This window comes from Numenius arquata, chromosome 1, assembly GCF_964106895.1.
Source record: "Numenius arquata chromosome 1, bNumArq3.hap1.1, whole genome shotgun sequence".
Classification (NCBI taxonomy): domain Eukaryota; kingdom Metazoa; phylum Chordata; class Aves; order Charadriiformes; family Scolopacidae; genus Numenius; species Numenius arquata.
Window position 1 is genome coordinate 61,238,994 of NC_133576.1, and position 20,673 is coordinate 61,259,666.

The 20,673-nt window shown below is 40.4% G+C and overlaps 1 protein-coding gene across 2 annotated transcripts in view; it reads right to left on the minus strand.

Moving 5' to 3' along the window:
- The window catches only part of SHROOM2 (shroom family member 2), a 131,713-nt gene that overhangs the window by 14,075 nt on the left and 96,965 nt on the right, over window positions 1–20,673 (minus strand). For both annotated transcript variants that reach the window (XM_074147900.1, XM_074147890.1), the window contains one exon: window positions 3,370–4,128. In XM_074147900.1, the coding sequence (XP_074004001.1) occupies window positions 3,370–4,128 (759 nt within the window). The remainder of the gene's footprint in view (window positions 1–3,369; window positions 4,129–20,673) is intronic.

Sequence of the window (20,673 nt, forward strand, 5' to 3'; positions counted from 1 at the left end):
CTCAACTTCATTGCCTCACACAGATCTAACAGGGGCCTCAGCTTTTGGCCTGACAGGCAGCTTAGCTGCCCGGGGAGTTCATGACGCCCTCACATCAATTCCCAGCTCTTCCAAGGGAAGAGACAACAGACCAGATGGAAGCATCCTGCAGGCTAGGTCTTTGCTGAGCTACAAGAATAACAAATAATCACACATGGAAAACCTGGAAATCATTCAAAACTTAGTTACATGACTTAAAAAAAAAAAATAAAATCTGTATTTGTAAAATTTCACATGAGATACAGAAGTTTAATAAATAGACTCTACCACAGTGTCCTAGCTTTCTGCTTAAATACCAAAAACCAGCCAGTGAAGAGGATAACCCACAATTCTGGATACTCCCTTTTAAGGAAAGCTTATAGCAAAAATTCTGCACTGCATAGCACAAAGGGTCATCTTGGACATTCAGTAAGGCTAGCTATTTAAAGAGGAGGCTAGCTTAGATTTTTAAATTGGACAATAACATGTTAAATAACATTGCTGAAACATCTGTACTGTACGTAAATCATATAAGAAACTGAAATCTAGTTTGGTGGTTTTGAGTTTGCAGAAAGTTTAAAATTATTGTCATGATGTGGGTTTGGAAGCTCTACAGCAAGTAAAGGAACATTGCCTACTAGCTAAAATATCTGGTTTCATCTGGCTGGGTTGTTTGCTGTCTTTCAGATAAGTGACCAAGACATACTACAGCTCTTTTCCTCTGTGTGGGTGTGTCACTTTCCTTAAAAATAAACTTATACTTTATTGTGCTGTACTTTTCTTCTGTAGAGAATAGCAAAATCTGTGTGACTTCAGATTTTTCAGAAGTTTTATCTTTGAAATGTATATTTGCTCCTGAATCGATGTGCAGCCTCCCGATGGGTATTCACTTTCCTCAAGTGCTTTGCAGACATGCTTTGGCATACTGATCCAACTTTTAGGGCAGGTTTTCCAGCCCATGCTGAAACCACCCCCAACCCCATTTGATTGGGGTGTTTTCAGTCACTTTTAAGAGCTTGCTTCCTTGTCTGCCACTCAGCCCCAGCTCCCTGCCTCCAGATGCAGGCTCTCCTCCTGGCTGCAGCGGAGCCGGGCAGAAGCCTGACACTGCTCCCAACCCTTTAGTTTGCTTTTAAATAAAATCCACACCTTTCGGACTCCACAGACCGTGAAGATGAACACAGTTTTGAATTTGGGAGAAATACAAGATGCACGCAAGTGCATGTGGGGGAAATACAAGATGCAAGTGTGTGGGGGGCAACTGGAAGAGAAGTGAGCTGACTGCAATTCTTTACCTAAAATGCCTAGCATCTGTTCTGAGACTCTAAGTACATTCATCTCAGCCTAGTAAAAGATTTTCCAGATACTTAAGGCATCCTCAAGTCAACTGATTTCAGTCAGAGCAAAGACAGTTCAACACCAGAAATTCTGTTTCTGCAATCACTATCTTCCTGATTTCTGAAGGTTTTCCATTTGTGGAACTGCAGCATGAAATTTTCATTTGCAGCAATTCTGCATGTGGCCATTACAAAACTTTGCTCCAACCATAAGGCACGGTCACTCCTTGACCTGAATATACGTTTACTGGAAATTTATTGATGCACATCTACTGATGCATTCTTTTCATCTTTATTATTGCTGAACAGTCATCCTTAAAAATAGCTGTGTTCTGAACACCACCAGTATTTCCCCACACTACACTGTTCTACCTAAAACGCTGCAGGAAACCCTACACACTCACTCAGTTTATCCTGTTGATAAACAACACACCTTTCTTAAAGAAGAGTACACAGCTACATGCTGATATCATCAAATATTAGCTGCCCACAGCATGCGAACTAGCATGTCCAAAAGCTCATATGCAAGGAGCCAACAGGGTAATAAGCCAAATCTAATTAATCGCAGATTAAGATAAATCTCCTTGACATATTTTACTCATATGAAATAAATACCACATAGTAAATATCATATAAAAGGTTCAAGGGTATGGCCTGCATGTCTCTCCTTTTTTGCCCTACCTGTTTTATTGAGTAATTTAATTATTAACTGAGGACAATACATTGTGCACAAACAAGAGCTGTCTGGGCACAAGGATTTTAAATGTTAACAAAAGATTTGCAGGGTAAGTGTATTATTCAGATACGGGCATATAATTACACACACGTCAGTGTTCATTTCAACGTTAAAGCTTAGTAAAAATGAAGGACAAATACAATTAGCTTTCTATGCATCCTTAGGATCTATTAATAAAGCAACATTAAGGAAGTCAAAGCAATAAATTAAGGAAGTCATCACTATCATCTACCTTTGCACATAGATGCTAGGGTTCACATGACATGTTGCACTTTTCATAATAAACTGTATTATTACTTCATGTTAAAAACACTGCAGGATGAAATATTTTTTTCCTCTGGTTAGAAGAGGAAAAGCATCAAGGCATGCTTAGGAAAAAAGTGATTCATGTTTTCTACGTCATAAGGCACATCGAAAAACAGCATGATTGAGTCTATTCAGCTATTTACATTACAGTAGAGAAAAGCTATTCAAACTACTTTTGCTCAGAGAAGGAACCTCTGCATTCATTCAACTCGAGGTTTTGTTTTCACTCCTTAACCATGAATTATAGTGCTGAAGGATTTATGAAAATTAAGATTCCTCAGCTTCCCGGAAGAGTTTGTTATCTTGTGGAAGAATAAACTTTTATGATGCTAGCAGCATACGACAGAAACAGCAATCAATTAATTTCAGTCAGTTTGTCTAATTCTGAGATTATCTAGGCTGGGAAAGGACTGACATTCTCCTGCTGAATCTTCAGCCCATCTCAACACAAGTAGTGCTGCAGATCTCTCTGCAGACTACCTGGAGTGCCATGTTTCATCATAAAAGCGACATGAAAACAGTCATGATTTTGCTGTGTACCTTACTGTGTGCTTTCAGATGTTCTCACAAAGGATGCAGCTTCCCTTTCCACATCTGCTTTGTCCCTACACCGACTCATATTCATATACAGACTCGGGTGGGGGAAACGATGACAGGGAATCTTCTGATTTTGCCCAGATTTACAGTGGAAAATCCATTTGAATCCATTCCTTTCATTTTCTACTAACTACCAGCTTTAACACCTGAGCAAGCATCAGTCAACTAAAAGAAACTGCAGGCTAGTTGAAGGACTTTAATGACACCAATTGGAATTTCACACAGTCTTAGGTCTTTTTAGGACATACTGGGATGGCTCACGCTTAATGAAATCAAAGGACATACTTTTAATAAAGAAAAGGAACAGTCAACCCTTAACAAGGTCTAACTGGGCAAAAAGTGTTAATAAAATAGTGAAGGAGTTATATCTAGTACCTGGCTGGGTTCTCATCCTGTACAGACACAGGAGGTTTATCAGTGAGCTTCTGTGGTGCAAACTGAGGAGAAGGGGACCTTGATGATTCCATGCCAGGTTTCTGAAGATACCGATACTTGGAAGATAATACAGACTCAGACCTAAGGTGCGTTTTTTCTTCTAAGTGCTGACAAACATTCTCCGTGGATGATGCTTGCTGGAGCTGCTGTGGATTAGCGCTCTTCAGTTTTCCATTGAAAGCTGCAGGACTCTGACAGAGAGAGGAGTGACTGGCAAGTATTTCGGCGGAGCTGGGGGATGAAGACGGAAAGGGCCGGCTGGGCGCTACCAGCAGGGATTCAGAAGAGGTGCCGAGTGACAGCGTAGAATTATCCGGCCGCCTGTATTTATCTCTTTTAGGTGGGGGCGGCCTCTGAGGAGCAGGTCCACGCTTCTTGTTCAGCAGCGCTGGCTCTACCTTATGGTTTTCCTCTCCTTTGCCCTGGGACAGAGAGGAGTGGTTCTCGTTCAAGGTCTGTGGCTCAGAACAGGGGAGATGAGGCAGGCCGTGGTCGTTGCTCTTTTCGTTCACGTTTTCCTGAGAGTATCGGTAATCACTAGGCAATGTCCCAGACCTCCCCCGGCTCTCCTGAGGCGGAACCGTAGGCTCTCGTGCATGCAAAGGTCTGACAGATGCCTTCCACTTGTGGCCTAAATTCTGGTCCAGCTGATCCCTCTTTTCCCGTGGGTTTTCCCTCAGGGCCCCTGCGTCTGCTTGTCTAGAGAGAAGAACACGTCGTTAGCGCGCTGCTGATTTATTTCCTTCGGCTTCGCACCGATCCAGGAAGCCTGAACACCAAGATCAACACCCAACACGTAACACCAAATCCCCCAGTCTACGGTAACTGTACATCACAAAAAACATCCTCTCACATACAGGCACACGCGGTACACTTAATCTAACGTGATGAGTCAAAGCATAAGATCAGGCTAAATTAGGGTATGGAGGGCCACAGGATGAGACACAACCTTCGGGTAACCCGAGGCGCTGCAGCGTGCACGGCTTAGTTAAATGCACAGCACACCTCCAGCGCTGATCCGTGTAGCACCGCCAAACATGCAAATGTTGGTAGAAAACAAAAACGTCTCGAGAAGAGGAATCCTAATACTAAAAATGTAATTCTCTTCTTGTATAGGAGCCAGTAATGAAACGGGGGAAACAAGTTTCTTCTCTACGTGCAAAATTAATACTTCAGTGTCATTTTAAACGTGAATCAAATACCATGAACTTTAATTATGAATCTGGAAGTTAAATTTTTGCATAGCTGGTGAAAAATTAAAGGAGTGCAAACAAAATGTTGGCTGAAGCTAAAAAACTGGGAAATGGAAAATTAGCATCTCCTGAAAAAAAGGCAGAAAGGGAAATTTAGAAAGGAGAGTATTTTCCAGTCCAGCTTATTTTAAACTTTAACTTCTTTTGCCCTGTCAGCACAAATGACAAACAATGGCCAAAAAGGCCTTATCTTAGGCAGAAATGTTTTTGGGTTTATTCCAATTTTACACTCTCTCCTTCTCTAGCCAGGATTTTGCAGCTCCAGGCTTGTGCTTTGCCACAAGACACATACTTCATTTGTGCTCACCAGATAAAGACAAATTGGGAAAGAAAGAGAAGGCAGGAAAAAAAAAAAAAAAAGTACCTCTGGAGCCCCAAGAGGAGACAAGTTTGCTCTCTGCTTAAAGGAGGCTGAAGAGACACTGTGAGCTTAGAAAAGAAGTAACAGAGAAGTAAAAGGCTTCAGAGAGCTGCTAATATCACTTGTGCTACCGACAGTGCTGGTCTCTGTATTTTGAAATAGTAACTGTGTAGATGTGCACTGCCCAAGCTTTCTTTGGACTGTGAAAGAGGCATCTTTCCCAGACTATTTGTAAAGTAAGGTTAACTCGAATTTTCAACGAGAACAGGTTATTAACCATACTGTATCAGTTTTGAGAATAAGTCTATAGGCAGTTCACATCAGTGTGTATGAAAATGAAATTTGAGACAAAACCATGCAAAATAAGTAATAGGTTAAGTTCATTATAAATTCAAGAAGAAAAAAAATATTGGAGCAATTACACACTGCATTACTATTTCAATTAAATTAAACCTTTAAAATGAAGTATTGTGGGAAGACAACTGATCAAATGTGGCTTCTACTTTCACATCCGTACGATCAAATTACATTCAAAATTATTAGTTTTTAGTCATTGGATCTATGATGTTTTCGCACTGATGGAAAAAATTCTAAAAAAAAATCTGGACATTGTCATTAAACTGCCTGATGTATGGGATTTTTAATAATTGTACTTCACACAGATTTTTACATGTCAGTAATTAAATAGCATTGTACTTCCAAGAGAGATGGCTTTTTCACAATTTAATTCCTGAGCAGCCACACACACAATATGTCTCTCATGTGAAGTGTTAAATTGTAAAATTCAATTTTAGCGGGTAAATTTTCAATTTAACATGAATGAGGAGCTGAATATTATTTACACTCAGATCTCTTCATATTGCTCTTAAATAAAATGAGTTGCTTCAGACAACTTCAAGTAGCCTGAAAAATTTAGAGTCAATTCTGTTTTACAAAACAGTATTTATTGTCTCCTATTTTAACACTAGACGAAGGACAGTTTTGTTAAGTAAAATGATGTAAGGCCAGAAAGACCAACGCTATTCAGATTTGGTTACATGGCATCTCTGGAGTCAGCTGGTTTTCCCTAATGAGTTCAATGTAAGCAGAACTGGGCCTGTAAATAGTTCCACTCATTTTAATGGAAATATTTACCAAATGAAGACTGCAGGCTGTAAGTATGAAATCCTTTGTTTAAATCAGCATTTTTCATTGTCTAGATAACCCCTGTAGAACATCATTTTCTCCTAGTTAACCTGTGCCAAAAAATTTTTCAGACCTCTCTATTCATCTTCACACACATAAGCCCATAGCATAAGACAGAATAACAGCTGCATTAAGGTGCATGGAAGAATCAAGGGCACGGCACAAAATGTCACGAAGACATAAATTACATGCACTACCTCAGCCAGTTTGCAAAGTATACATGGAACTTCGCATGCACATCAGGAGTGGGTGTGCTGGTGGAAGCAAACAGGACAGAGTATAGCACCAATCTCACATGTTTCCATATCCGAAAAGCACGTAATCAAATTTATTTAATAGTACCGTGGCCCAGAAGCAATGAATGCTTTAGTAGTCCTGTCACCTTCCAAAATAGAGTAAAAGGAAATGAAGAATCACGGCACAGAGAAATTTAGAGATGCTACATTTGCAAACATGGAGATAAAATTCAGAGATTACATACGTGCCTTCATACAGCTTCCACAAAATTAATCGAACATTTTGCAGTGCCACAGACAACAGTTCTGAGGCAAGGTGGCTACCTTCACCACTGAGGCTGGTTTGCATTCAGTGTGAGTGGGTCCTCATGCAAAACATGCTTATCACGTTATTTTGGAGAGATTTGAGCTTACTGTTCAGAAAGGAGGAAAAGAAAGCAAGCTTCAAGCCCCAGGAGAACACAGTGGCAAGAACCTGAAAAGGTGTTAATTATTATCAATACCAAGAAGTCCACTAAGCTACTTTAAAACTGTCTTCAGGTAACGATACGCCCAGAGTACAGCTGTTTCCGAAACGAGGCCCATGTCCTTATGCAAGGATAACATACCACTGAAAGGAACTTACCATTTGTAAACAAACATCACAAAGTGAGAGACAGAACAGTTTTAAATCATCAGAAAACATGACAATTGACTTCATTACCACTTTCATTCCAGATAACAAACCAGTCATCATCAAAAACATTAAAATCTGTAAGTTATCTTCAAACCCAAAACTCCCCCATCCCCATGATACAATGCCACAACTACTGCAACGCCAGAGCCTTCCTGATGCAACAGGATCAGGAAAGCGTTCCCCATTCCTGGCATGTGATGACATTACAGCTCTGACTGTCAGACGACTTACACCACTCACTGAACCTCAACCGCAAAGGAGGTGTAATCAATGGACTTAGTAAGGGCGACTCTAGTACAGGAGGCCAACACAATCCTTTTCTACCGTACCTGCTTTTGGTATTTAAGGTATATAAAGGGAATTAAGTATTAGCCCCCATGGTGGGGGGCAGAAACCTGAAATATACTTCTAACTGAAAAGGCAGCATTGCTTCATTACAAAAACCAGTCCTCTGCATTTTTGAGCAGCTCTCATTTAGAAGAGGGCTCAGCTCTCCCAGAGGAGGTCAGTGCGGGGAGACAAGAGGCTGTGGATTCCTTGGCCAGGTGAGCTCAGGAGGAGCTCTGCTCCGTGGCTTGCACCTTCCACGCCATGGCCATAGCCACCAAACACAACACCATCGCTGAGCACCGTGAGGGTGGAAACGTGTATCTCCATAACGGCACCAAGTATTTGCTACTCAGATGGACCAGCATATCTCTCGGTTTCTTTCTGGCTCTGTTAGCTTGGGGCATACATGCTCATGACTGAAAGGTAAAGGCCAAGTAAACACTAAGCTGGGGAAATCAACCAAACCTCCTCCCCAGCCCAGCCACCCCGGCTCCCCAGCCGTAACACAACAGGCCATTTGAACAAACCAGAGACAGGTAACAGTAGTGCCAGCTATTACAGGTAGAGTTAAACCATGGAGAAATATATATACACACACAAACGCACACGCATTAATAACAGCCTGCCAGTGGAGTCAATGAGCAATTACCAAAATGAATCATTATGTATAGATGCCTATCAGAAGGATAACATTTTTGGTTGCCATAAAAAACAACCCCAAACCACTTCCTTCATTTGCCCCATACTCAGGATTTGACTAAATCTGGACATAGAGATAGAATGATCCGATTGAACGTCCTATCTCAATAAATGAAAGTCACTTCGATCAACTCAATGTGTCTGATTTTTATCTGTCTGATTTACAGTTTGTTGAGAATGCTTCAGGCCAAGCCAAACAGTGCCACAAGACACTCCAACTCTAAAATCCCAGACTAGATAAGCTTTGCAAAAATGCATTAGCCAACATCTGAAAAATGCAACATTTGTTAGAGATCTGACCCCTGTGCAAAGGTTTCACCATAAAACATAAGCACGGTTCTGTAAGCAACAACGTGTCCTGCACTAACTTACTGGCAAAAGCGAGCAAATGGAGTGGCTGTTTCTGATTTAGCATAAATTCCTTCTCAAACACTACAAGCTCCACTGGAAAAAGGCCTTCATACCTGAGTAAGACTCCTCCATAGAAGTCCTCACCCTACAATAACAATCACCCCCTCATAATCGAGGGCACGGTTTTGCAGCCCCTTTAACTCATCTAAATGCAGCTATTTTGCTAGAAGAGGAAGTCTCCCTCTTCGTCCACTCTGATTTTGTCTTCCTGCTCGCTCCATTGTATTAGCAGTAGGAATTGTACAGGCCCACAGAAAACTGGATCAAGGAACTGACCTGGCTCAGAACAGATAATTATGTGGCTAAAAGCAATTGTGAAACATTGTCTTTGCTTACGCCAAAACCCTGTTTATAGCCAGAGCCCTTGCTGATATACTACTTTTTCAGCTGAGGCTCAAACTATGTTTTCATTGTGTATGCCTGGCACTTGGCACAGTGGGGTCCAAAAGTACTTCTGCAACAGTCCGCAAACAAAAGAGTAGTTTCTTCTACCCCGTATAGTTCTGCTTGAGACCACAACAGGATGTTATGAAGTTGGAATGGGATGCACACAGTAAGACTGTTCAAAATTTATGAAAAAGTTTGACGTCTAATATCATGTTTTAATCCATACTGATACAGTCAATGCAATATAATAGATTCATCTCACCCTAAAGTAGTCTCTATAAACAAATCACGCATTGGTTTCACTGTCTGGATAGCTAAACACAGTTGTCTTCTACCATTTCAGAAACTTTAATGATTCAAAGGTATCAGTTCCCCTAAGAGGTGGCAGCTGGAATCCAAGTGGGATACACCGGGCTATCTCAGATCTCACTAGACACCTGTGTTTAGCCAACTGAATCAAGCCCAGGATCTCTATGGATTATAACTTGAGTCAGCACTTCACTCGCATGCTGACATCTTACTTCTATTAGGTATCTGAATCCTCATCGAGTCCCACGTGCTTTTTCTTTCAGAGTTTCCAGGATCCCAAAGGGTTTGAAACTTTAAGTGTTTTTACTTGCCAAGGAGCCACTGACACCGGAACACTGCAATCTGGACATCCAGTACAAGGGCAATTATATTACCACTCGTCCGTTTTTCTGATGAGCACTGTATCTGCTATCACTACTGAGTCAGTACAGCATGCACTATCCACCATGAAGCTTATTTCAGTGATGCCAAATGAGAGCTCGGACTACAAAGCTACTTAGAAATCGTTAAAGACAAACGCATAGAATAAAGGGTCCTCCACAAAACAGATGGTATAACCACCATGATGGCTGTACCATAACACTCATTCCAGGAAGGGGCACAGCACATAAGTCACTACAAAGTAGAGCTGTTCACCGCCTTGGTCTGAAGAGACAGATGACCACAACTAGCATCCCAGAAGCGCTACTGAGGCAAACAGTCTTAAAACCAAAGCACGAGTTAAAATGAAAAGAATAGTGAATGGGGAAAGGGGGGAAAGAAAGGGGGGAAAGAAAGGGGGGAAAGAAAGGGGGGAAAGAAAGGGGGGAAAGAAAGGGGGGAAAAGGGGTGCCCTGATATACTTCAGAAGACAACTGAAGGTACAAAACCAGCAAGATATTTCACAAAGTATACCTCAGGGCCCATCACTACAACCCATTTATCATGATGTGAGTCTTGGTTTTCCAATTCTGTCTCTGAATGTCTGTTAACATTATCTGCACCTTGATGGCGGCTATCTGTTTAGTCAGTCACACTAAATACAGCTTAGTTGTTGCACCCGATGTGATAAAGCAATATGTCACTCGAGCTTAACAACCCTTGCATTATCACCTGGCTTTATCACAGAATGAAATATGATAACAGACATTGCTTGCCAGTCTGTCGATGCCACCAGAATTTCTCTCCTGTCCTGCCCCTGCATGGCACCACATACAGCAATGGGTTTTCATCTCCCATTCTTTCTCTTCCTAAAAATGCTACCTCTCTCCCCATGAAAATCAGAAATAAATTCAACAGATCCACTCTAATTCTGCAGTAGGTAAGCAAAGATATGATGATGGATGAAATGTAGGCCAGTCAGTCATGGGTAACAGCACAATGCATAGGCCCACAGTAAAAATCAAATCTGATTAAAATTAAATTTCTTATAACAGCATAGGGGCCTTTATGCAGAAGGGAAGATTCTTGTGGGAAAGGGCAGAGGGAGGGATGTTTTTCTTTCCTTAGTTCAGAAAATAAAAGCCCCTCCTCCATTCTGCTGCACATCAAAAATCAATGATAAAAGATAATTTTTATGGCTGTATTCTTACTTGCTTTATCTATTGCATGCCTGTCCTAGCACACAGGGGATTGCCTGCATGGAATTAAAATGACTTCTGCTCACTTAAGTCAACCAGCTAATGTGGTCTGTACTTACACACTGAATTCAATCATCAGAATATCCCAACAGTATAACAAGAGCCATCATATTAAACACATGGCAACCATTGCAGAGACAAAAGACAATACTTTCCAACACTGCTAACAAGGAAATCATAGTCACATTAAAAGGAGCTCAAAGCAAAATGATTGTTTTGTCAATTTACAAAAAAAAATAATCCACCCTATATTCTAGTTGCCACTCCTATGATTTTCTTTTCCTCATCTAGACTTTTTGTTTTTCTGATATGCTGTTGCTATTTTCTTGTTGCTATTACTACTGAAAACAGCTGCTTGCAGCTGAACAAAAATGTGGTAACAGAACAGAAGCTATAAAATGAAACACTTTGTGAATAATAGCTAGGTCACCTGGGTTTCTCAGGCAGGCACCAAAATGAACACGTAGCTCATCTCTAAAGGAAAAAAAATCCTAAACCAGTTATTTAAATTAATTAGCATGCACATGCACACATTTCAATAGCCATCTTTTCACTCAGAGCCACACTCACCGCTTGCTTCCAATAGTCGCATCCAATTCTCTTACACTCCCAGCTAATATCTCCTGCTGCTGTGGGAAAGGTCTTCGTGCGAGCCTGCACTCACAGTAACAGGCTTGCCAGGAAAATAACAAGATGAAAAGCTCTCGCACCACCCCTAGCCGAGAGGAACCCCGAGCCTGGCACCCCGAGCCACAACAACAGCACTGCAGCCCTCAGTTCAGAAAACAAATATTTTCAAAAGGCACTGCCTTCTAATTCCAGTGTGCATGATGCCAACTGTGAAAACAAAAGCTGCTAAAAACAGCGCGTGTGTGTGAGCACATGCACACAGAGCATCTTAGCTGGAATTAACTCACGTTTTCTCCCTATTCTCCCAACCCATCAGTGAACAGAGCAGTCCATTACACTAAGCAAAATAAAATTCTGTACCAAGCATTGCATTGTTCCTAATTTGCTACTGTAGCTTCTGCTGATAGGGACAGAAGACGCAGCCTGTACTCAAAAGACCCGGAGAACAAAAGAAATACTGTATGAATTAATACTGCAAATTTCTGTTCAGAACTGACAGAGAAAGGTAATTAAGGCATGCACCTCTAGCTGTTCCTCTTATGCTTTAACACTAAAGACAAGACAATCTTACCAGGATTTACAGCTGTTCACCCATATTCACTGGATATGTGAGCTTTGCATCCTTGCAAATGTGCCAGCCAGTTTGAAAGCCTCGCAGAACTGAATCTGTCTCAACCTCTGCGTCTCATTTACTGTAACACAGAGGATTTTCAAAGCCATGCCTCACAACAGCTGGCTTGTTTTTGCCTGCTTCCTATGATTGACAAGTTCATACAAGCTCCCTCAACTTTAACCTTGATAAGTGAAGGCTTGGTCTGTATTGTATGTTACATCATCAGAAACTTCTGACCTCGGGGAAAAGATCTTGGAGACTTCAAAGCTTTTCCCTTCCCCCACCCCCACCCCCTGAATTTGGTTATTAAAAAAAAAATAAAATTTTAGAAGCCTTTTAATTTTTTAAGGGTTTTTCCTTTCATTTGTGAAAATCATGACCTGCATTTCAGCAACAACAGTTCCGCAAGTTTTAAATATTTAAAACGATTTAAAAAGATCAGTGTGTTACTAGGCTCCTTTCTGAACAATGTTCAAATAACTAAGTCTTTAATTTTAGAGAAGAGTCTTCATCAACAGCCCTCCAGCTTGAATTTTTTTGCATGCGTTGTGTGCACAGGCGGCTCTCTCTTGCAGGAGATTCTGCAGGGAAAGAACTAAATGCTTTCATGCTGCATGAGCAAATTACCACCCCCACGCTCCATCTTTAGAAACCAAAGGCACTGTGGCCTTCATCAGAGCAAAGCTCAAGCTACTTTCAATTTTCTACAAGAACACGTTAAAGACTTAAAGAAACTGTGGATAAGGCTGCCCTATGTATTAAAAGATCATTTTAAAGATGACCACTTTCAGAGGAAAATGTTATTTAAACTACACATAACACCACATACAGAGGTTAGATATTAAGATACAGCACTGATATTCTGTTAATCCCCTCCCCTAAGATTTCTCTCTCTCTCAAGGCTGTCTATTTGATTTCAAGATAGAGAGAGACTGACTTCACGAAAACTCATCTGTTTACATAACACAACACAACTGGTTAACAGACTGTAGCATGTCTGGTTGTCCCATGAAGACAAATGGAAGTTATAGCTGTTATGTTACTTTTTAGCACAAAACTTTACTCAAATGTACTGGCATAAAGGGTCTCCTGTGTGACAGCAAATCATAATCCATGTTGCCTAAGGGCTTATAGCAGAAGGCGAACATTTCACAGACTTGCTTTTAGTACCAGAACACCATAAAGCCACTCCACAAGTTAGAAATATACGAGCTGCTGCACTGAGGAGACAAATCAGTCACCTATTTCCAAAGATGCTTTCCATCAAGTAACTTGGGGGAAAATAAAATCTACAATACATCAGCATATGATGCTTTTATGAGTTTAACCACTGGAGACTATATCTTATATTATCTCTAATCTCCCTACTCAACTGCTACTATTAAAATAACCACAAGAAGACAGCTGGATTTCAAGTGATGCAACAAAAACTTAGTCTTTAGATAGTTTTCCTTCTAATCCTCTTTCCAGGGAAAGCACTAAAACCAAACCAGAACACAACAATAGATTAATGCTTACAAATTTATCTGTTTCTCTCTCTACAAACTTTTTTGTGTGCTGTTCCTCTTGCCCGCCCCCAATTTCAGTGCCTTCAGAATCACGACCAGGACTTCTCCCAGCTTCTCATGCTTGGCAACACTTACCTTTTGGGGCAGGGGAGGAAACTTTCCTTAAGATTCTAGAAACCACCCTCTGTTATTTCCTTTTATCAGACCACAGTGGCCTTGCATACCCTTAGCTGTCACTGCATGCACAGTGGAGAACACATATGCCAGCAGCAATTAAAAAGAACTTCACTCAGTAATAAGAAGCTGGAATAAGACAAAAGGGAGTATGCGAGGTGGGGTAGCTACCCTCAAGTTTAGAAACAGGGATTAAAAATTCACCTAACAAAGGTAGAGGGAGAAGCCACACTTTCAAGGGTGTGTGTGTAATGAGCAAATTGGATGGGGGAGAAACAAAACTACATTACTGTAGCATACTGTAAACCAAGCACAGGCTTTGGAGACAGTCCAGCACCCATTTAATGAGATCCAGCATCTGCTGGTGAGCCAGAGCAGAGCATCACACCGACCTGCAGGACCTGCACCTGACAGCCGCTGGGCTGAGCGCTGCTAGGAGAGTGAGGAATGGGAAAGCAATGGGGAGGAGCCTGCAAAGTCTGGAGATGATAGTCTGCCTGAACTGTAGGACTAACCCACTGAGTAACATGGAAAAAAAGGAAGGATGCATCTACCAATAGAGTGTGGCAGAGGGAAAAGAGAAAGCGAGATGTAACAGTAGTAGAAGGCATCTTCACTAGCACTCTCATTTAGCCACAACCAATCCTAGATCCCAAAATCATGCAATCATAGAATAGTTTGGGTTGGAAGTGACCTTTAAAGACCATCTAGTCCAACACCCCCCTGCAATAAGCAGTGGTATCTGCGACTAGATCAGGTTGCTCAGAGCCTCATCCAACCTGACCTTGAATGTTTCCAGGGATGGGGCACCTTCCATCTCTCTGGGCAACCTGTGCCAGTGTTTCACCACCTTCAGCGTAAAAAATTGCTTCCTTATATCTAATCTGAATCTGCCCTCTTTTAGTTTAAAACCATTAGCCCTCTTCCTATTGCAACAGGCCCTCAATGCACAATGTGCACAATGCATTTGGGATGCTCTTGAAGAATCACGCATCTCTCGGCTCAAGCAGCCTGAAAGTTTGAAAATGGACAACAGGAGAAAAAAAAAGACAATTTATCATGTAACTCCTGCCTTGATCCTGAGGTATGAAAAGAATCTGGTTCAAAACTTCACTACTTGAAGAGCTATCCTGCGCCAGTGGCCACATGTATTTAGATTAATCATTCTTGAAAGATCAAGAATCCACACTGTGGTATTTAATTTTGAAAAGGGCATTCACATACATGAGAGGAATATTTTTAAAAGGAACAAGCCAGCCAGATGGTATATAATGCTAAGAGATAACATGCAACAGAAGATACAATATGTGAAACTCAGAGAAAACCCATAACACCTACCAAAAACCCCAGACCACCTCCATTTTTCCTCCCCTCTCTATCAACTCTAAGGGCTGGATTAAATAATAATTAAAAGGACATCCACCAGAGAACTGAAGTCCGATCCAAATGAGGAAAATCTTGAACTATTCTAGCAAAACAGGTGTATAACCACAGTAAGGTTTAAAAAAAAGTAAAAAAAAAAGAAGTAAAAAAAGGCTGAGGCACAAATTCTTAAAGATATTAGGACAGGAAAAGAAAAAAAGAAAAAGCAGTGCTTTTCCAAATGCAGGTATGTGCCAGACAGATTATAGGGCCAAAAATACAACAGTAAGAATACGAAGAAAATAAGGCTACAGCAGAAAACCGACATGGACTCCCCATGAGCAAAGAACAGCCTATATGGGAATCCTCAGATGCTGTCCAACATTAGAGGGTAGTCATGAGTTACCTGGACTACATGATAGTCACCTGAAACTCCCATAGGAGTGATGCACAACTACCCTCTCCTCTGATACTTGGGCAACTGTTTGAGCAAAGTGACAACATGCATTGTTTTGGGGGGGAAGGTGTGAGGGTGTTGAAGAGAGAATGAGAGAAAAAGAGCAAGAGTTAAAAACCAATACTTATTATGAATCTGGAGAACTTCACAACCATAAACTTAACATCTAAATTAAGCAAACAGGTAGAAATTATATGAAGAGATTCAGCAGCTGCACTAACTAGCATGTTAAAATGACCAAGAATCATGCCGGCTGTGCAGAACAGCTGTGTCTTGGATGCATTACTGTTCTTAGAAAGAGGCACTACACATGTGGACAAAAGTGACTAGTGCATGACAGAGACTATTTGGATTTTTAGAAGATTCTAAAACAAAACAAAACAAAAATTAGCCTCACTAAAGGCTCTTAAAAGTTTGACTGCCATGGGACAAAGTCCTCAGTTGCATCATCACATGATTAAGAGAAGTAGTTAGATCTAGATGATTGACAAAAGGGGTGAAAAAGAAGGTGACAACAGTTGCTGCTGTGAGGAAATTACTCTGGGTAATAAAGACACAAGCCAAAGATTTCCTATCATTGAGTGAATGGACAATAAAACAACAGATGAAATTCAGATTTAATGAATGCAAAGTAACCCACAGGATAGCTTTTCCTATACCGCAGCAACATATACAATGATGTATAACTGAAGTTACTGCTATGCAGGATTGAAAAGCTGGATTTCACAGACAGTTCTATGATCATATAATCTCTGTACTCCACAGCAGAAAAAAAAAAAAGAAAAAAAGAAAAAAATGTCAATATAAAGGAAACATTACAAAGGAAACTTTACAAATTCATAGCATACCGTAACATTGTTGCAGTTCTCCCACTGCTCGAAAAGGAACATACACGAATGTGGAAAGACGCAGAAGAAGAAAATGAGGATGGGCAAAGCCATACCACACCTTCCACAGAGGAGATGTCCCACCCACCCCCTGCAGAATCATAGAATCATAGAATGGTTTGGGTTGGAAGGGACCTTAAAGATCATTGAGTTCTGACCCCTCTGCCATGGGCTTGGACACCTCCACTAGAGCAGGTTGCTCAAAGCCCCATCCAGCCTGGCCTTGAACACTTCCAGGGATGGGGCATCCACACTTCCCTGGGCAACCTGTTCCAGTGTCTCACCACCCTCACAGGAAAGAATTTCTTTCTGGTATCTAATCTAAATCTCCCCTCTTCCAATTTAAAACCATTACCCCTTGTCCCATCGCTACACTCCCCGACAAAGAGTCCCTCCCCATCTCTTCTGTGGGCCCCCTTCAGGTACTGGAAGGCCATTATAAGGTCTCCCCAGAGCCTTCTCTTCTCCAGGCTGAACAACCCCAGGTCTCTCAGACTGTCTTCATAGGAGAGGTTCTCCAGCCCTCCAATCATTTTCGTGGCCCTCCGTTGGACCCGTTCCAACGGGTCCATGTCCTTCCTGTGTTGAAGACACCAAAGCTGGACACAGTACTCCAGGTGGGGTCTCACAAGAGTGCAGTCGAGGGGCAGAATGGCCTCCCACGACCTGGTGCTTTTCCTCACAACACATCAGCACAAAAAGCTACAGATGTCAAAAGCTGATGTGGGCCCAAAACCAGTTAGACACTTTTATGAAAGAAAAATTCATCAAGGGGCTGTTAACCACAAATACTTAGGATTGCTCCTCTTTGTTACAGATCAGCAGAGGCTGGGTAACGATACCCAGCAGCATGGCTCCACGTTTGCCTTGGTTTTGTTTTCTCCGAGCATCTGCTATGTTTCAGTCAGAGAAAGGAAACCTGCTTAGGTAGACCTTTGGCCTGTCCTAGCATGGCTGTTCTTAAGAATCAACTTCCATCAACTTCCTTCATGTATCAGTGATTCCAGGTTACACTATCTCAAAGCATGATATTTATTTAGCTTTTACTAGTCAGTCATGTACACTACTACACTGGAAAGACGTAGTGATTTATGACAATGAAACTTGCACTAATTACAAGTATTTACAGAAATCTAAAGAAGATGAAAGGTGACAGAGGGCTCCTAATACATGAACAGACGCTGCTGGACTGTCTCTCCTTTGTTGCCTCTATATGCAAGGGAAGAGCCACAGAAGTGTTTTCCCAGTTTCAGACGAAGTATAAACTTTAAACCAGCCCAAGACTCTACTGGATCATCCATTAGTCCATATGACACATACAAAAAAGTAGTGTGACAGATGTACTAACAACCCACTGTGACAGATGTATCGTATGATAAAGAGGATGCACGTTGGCTCTCCTGCGCTTCCTTGAGATGATGAAAAATAGCTAACATGCAACTCGCTGGAAAGGGGAAACTACAATTCAGTTTTAAGTTCATGCAAGAAGGCATTTTCAGAAGTAAATCTATTACCATTAGGAATTCAGGTATCTGAAGCATTACTTCAACCAAACTGGTATGCTCTGGCTACACGAAAAGCATGTTTTCTTCTCCCTTTCACTGAATAATTAATCTCCCTCACAAAAAGAGCACTTAAACCTTTATAACAGTCCTTATTATACTTAAATTGATTTTAAAAAGAGGACACTTCACTTTATAAGCTCTTGAATAAAATGAATGTAGGAATTGTTAGCATACTGCACATTAGATAAAAAAGTGATTGTGCCTATTCATAATTTGTTTTCTACAAAATACTAGTTAGGTAATTCTATACTTAGCAAATTGATAGGAAATACTTCTTTTCATTAGAAGAATTTACATGAAAAATGACAACAGCTGTAGGTGAAGTGTAAAACAGACAACTTAGACCTCTTTTGCACCATAAAATATTGAGGCTTGTTAATACATGCAAGAAATGTTTGCCAAAGTAATTTTTCACTGGAAGTAGTAAGGAAGTAGTTGAACAAGATCATACTATTTCTTCCTCAAGAGGAAAAGGGAGGAAGGTGAAAACATTTTGCTTATATAGCTCTGGTGATGTCTTGATAAGTCCTACAATAACTGAGACACATTCATCCTGCGATATTCATTCAGGAAAAACTTCTCAAATTTGACTCTAACAATGTATATAAATAAATAAAGAACATAAGTTTAAAATCAGTATGTGATGAAATGCCTGCAAGCAGAGTTCTGCTTAACTATTTAAGCAAATGGTCTTTTTACTACATATAAAAATAAAACCCACTTCAAGTCTTGCATTTCAATACCTAAGTTCCCAGTTAAGTAGATACTAACACTGCATACTGCTACTACAATACTTTTTCTGACAGCACAGTAAAAACTGCAAAATATAGAACTTAAAATTACTGGAGTTGTACAAAACTAGTCAGTTCCTAAGAATATTTCCAATGTCTAATTTATTTTGCAATGTCTAATTGACACCCTTTATCATTGTAAACATAAGAAACTAATTTGTTCAAATGTGTATTGTGGATTGTTTTTTTTGCCCTCTGCTATTTATCCTTTACAGATATGTAGCTCCAACCCCTATAATGGTCACAAAACAAAACAAGTTCAGAGAAATAATTATCAAAACAAACATATATGTTTTGTGTGTATACATATACATATACAAACATCCACATATGCTTGACATATATAAACACATAAATAAATGAAGTATCACCCATTCGTAAATTCTTTTCCATCTGACTCAATTCAGAAGACATAATATCATTCACATTCCTGTGTTGCTGAAGGTCCTCCTTCTTCCTTGCACAATTCTTTGCTGTTATACCACCTGGTGAGCGTGGAGGCTAGATATTCACCAGCTCGTGAAAAATCAGTTTCCTTATGAAGTGCCTAATAACGAACTTGAGAACCTCTCCACAGGCTCCTGTTTCTGGCTTGTCAAAGATTCTTTAGAACATTAAACTTGGGCATTTAGGTCAACTTAGGCATCAAGAAATGACTTTTACTTTCGTTTTGTATGGTAAAGGATGTCCCTCTGTCTTCAAGAGCTCAGATAGGAGCAGCTACTAAGGCATGAAAGAACTAAAAGAAACTTCTTACAGTGTTTAATTAGTGAATCATGCTGTCGCCCTATACTTGACACACACATGCTCTTGTACTTGACACCTATTAAACGTTGAAAGATTTTCTGTGACCTGTGATCTCCTAACTCCTTTTTCACTTTTTAAAATTATGTAATTTTCACAGATATTGCAGAAACACATTAATAGAGATACAAGTCAAACATTCTTAGAAAGTAAGTAAAAGTATTGGCTGTGAACATCTCTAGTAGATGGCAATCTTAAGAATTATATCATAAAGCACTGTTCTTTTGACACAGACTGACTTTTACGTGTGTCAAGTCATCCTGCAGAAAGCCAGAGACTATAGGCCAGAGCACACATTTCCATCTTTAACCTTTTGAAGGGCTATGTCGGTTTAGAAATTGTGGAGACTTCTGTAGGGAAGCTAATTATATAACCAGCATAAGTCATTTGACAAATACAGAAAGAGAGACCTGGTTAAAGGACAGACTTTACATCTGTAAAAAGCTAAGCTTTTATAACCAATTTGAAATACAGAGCAGTGTAATTAAAAACAAAAAAAAAAGCATCAGCTTTTGTTTTACAGATCAGCAGACTCACATAACACTTTTAAAGCAGTTCTAAAGTTAAAAACATTTAGAATCGCATCAGGCTTCAGTATAAAAATATTCAGCTCATGTCAGATGACTGTTTGCAGGCCCATAAGTTCATAACAAGAGTGGCTTGGTTCCTGCATGAGAGATGATAAATGGCTACTATGGATCACCACTTTCTGTTCCTATATAAATAATACTCCCAGCTATTAAATACTGCAATTCGGAAGAACATGTCGTAGCTTTTCTAAAAGGGGAGATGAAACAACCTGAATTCGTTGGAAGCATTCAGTAATCTCAGAGGGGAAAAAATACAGCCCAAAGATGAAAGGAGTTCACAAATTATCTTCATCAACTTTAAAAAAACCCCAACTTTCTGAAGGAATGTCAATTTAGATTTTTTTCAACTGTGTGATAAAAAAAGAGCACCAAAAAAACCCCTAAACCTGAAAACGAA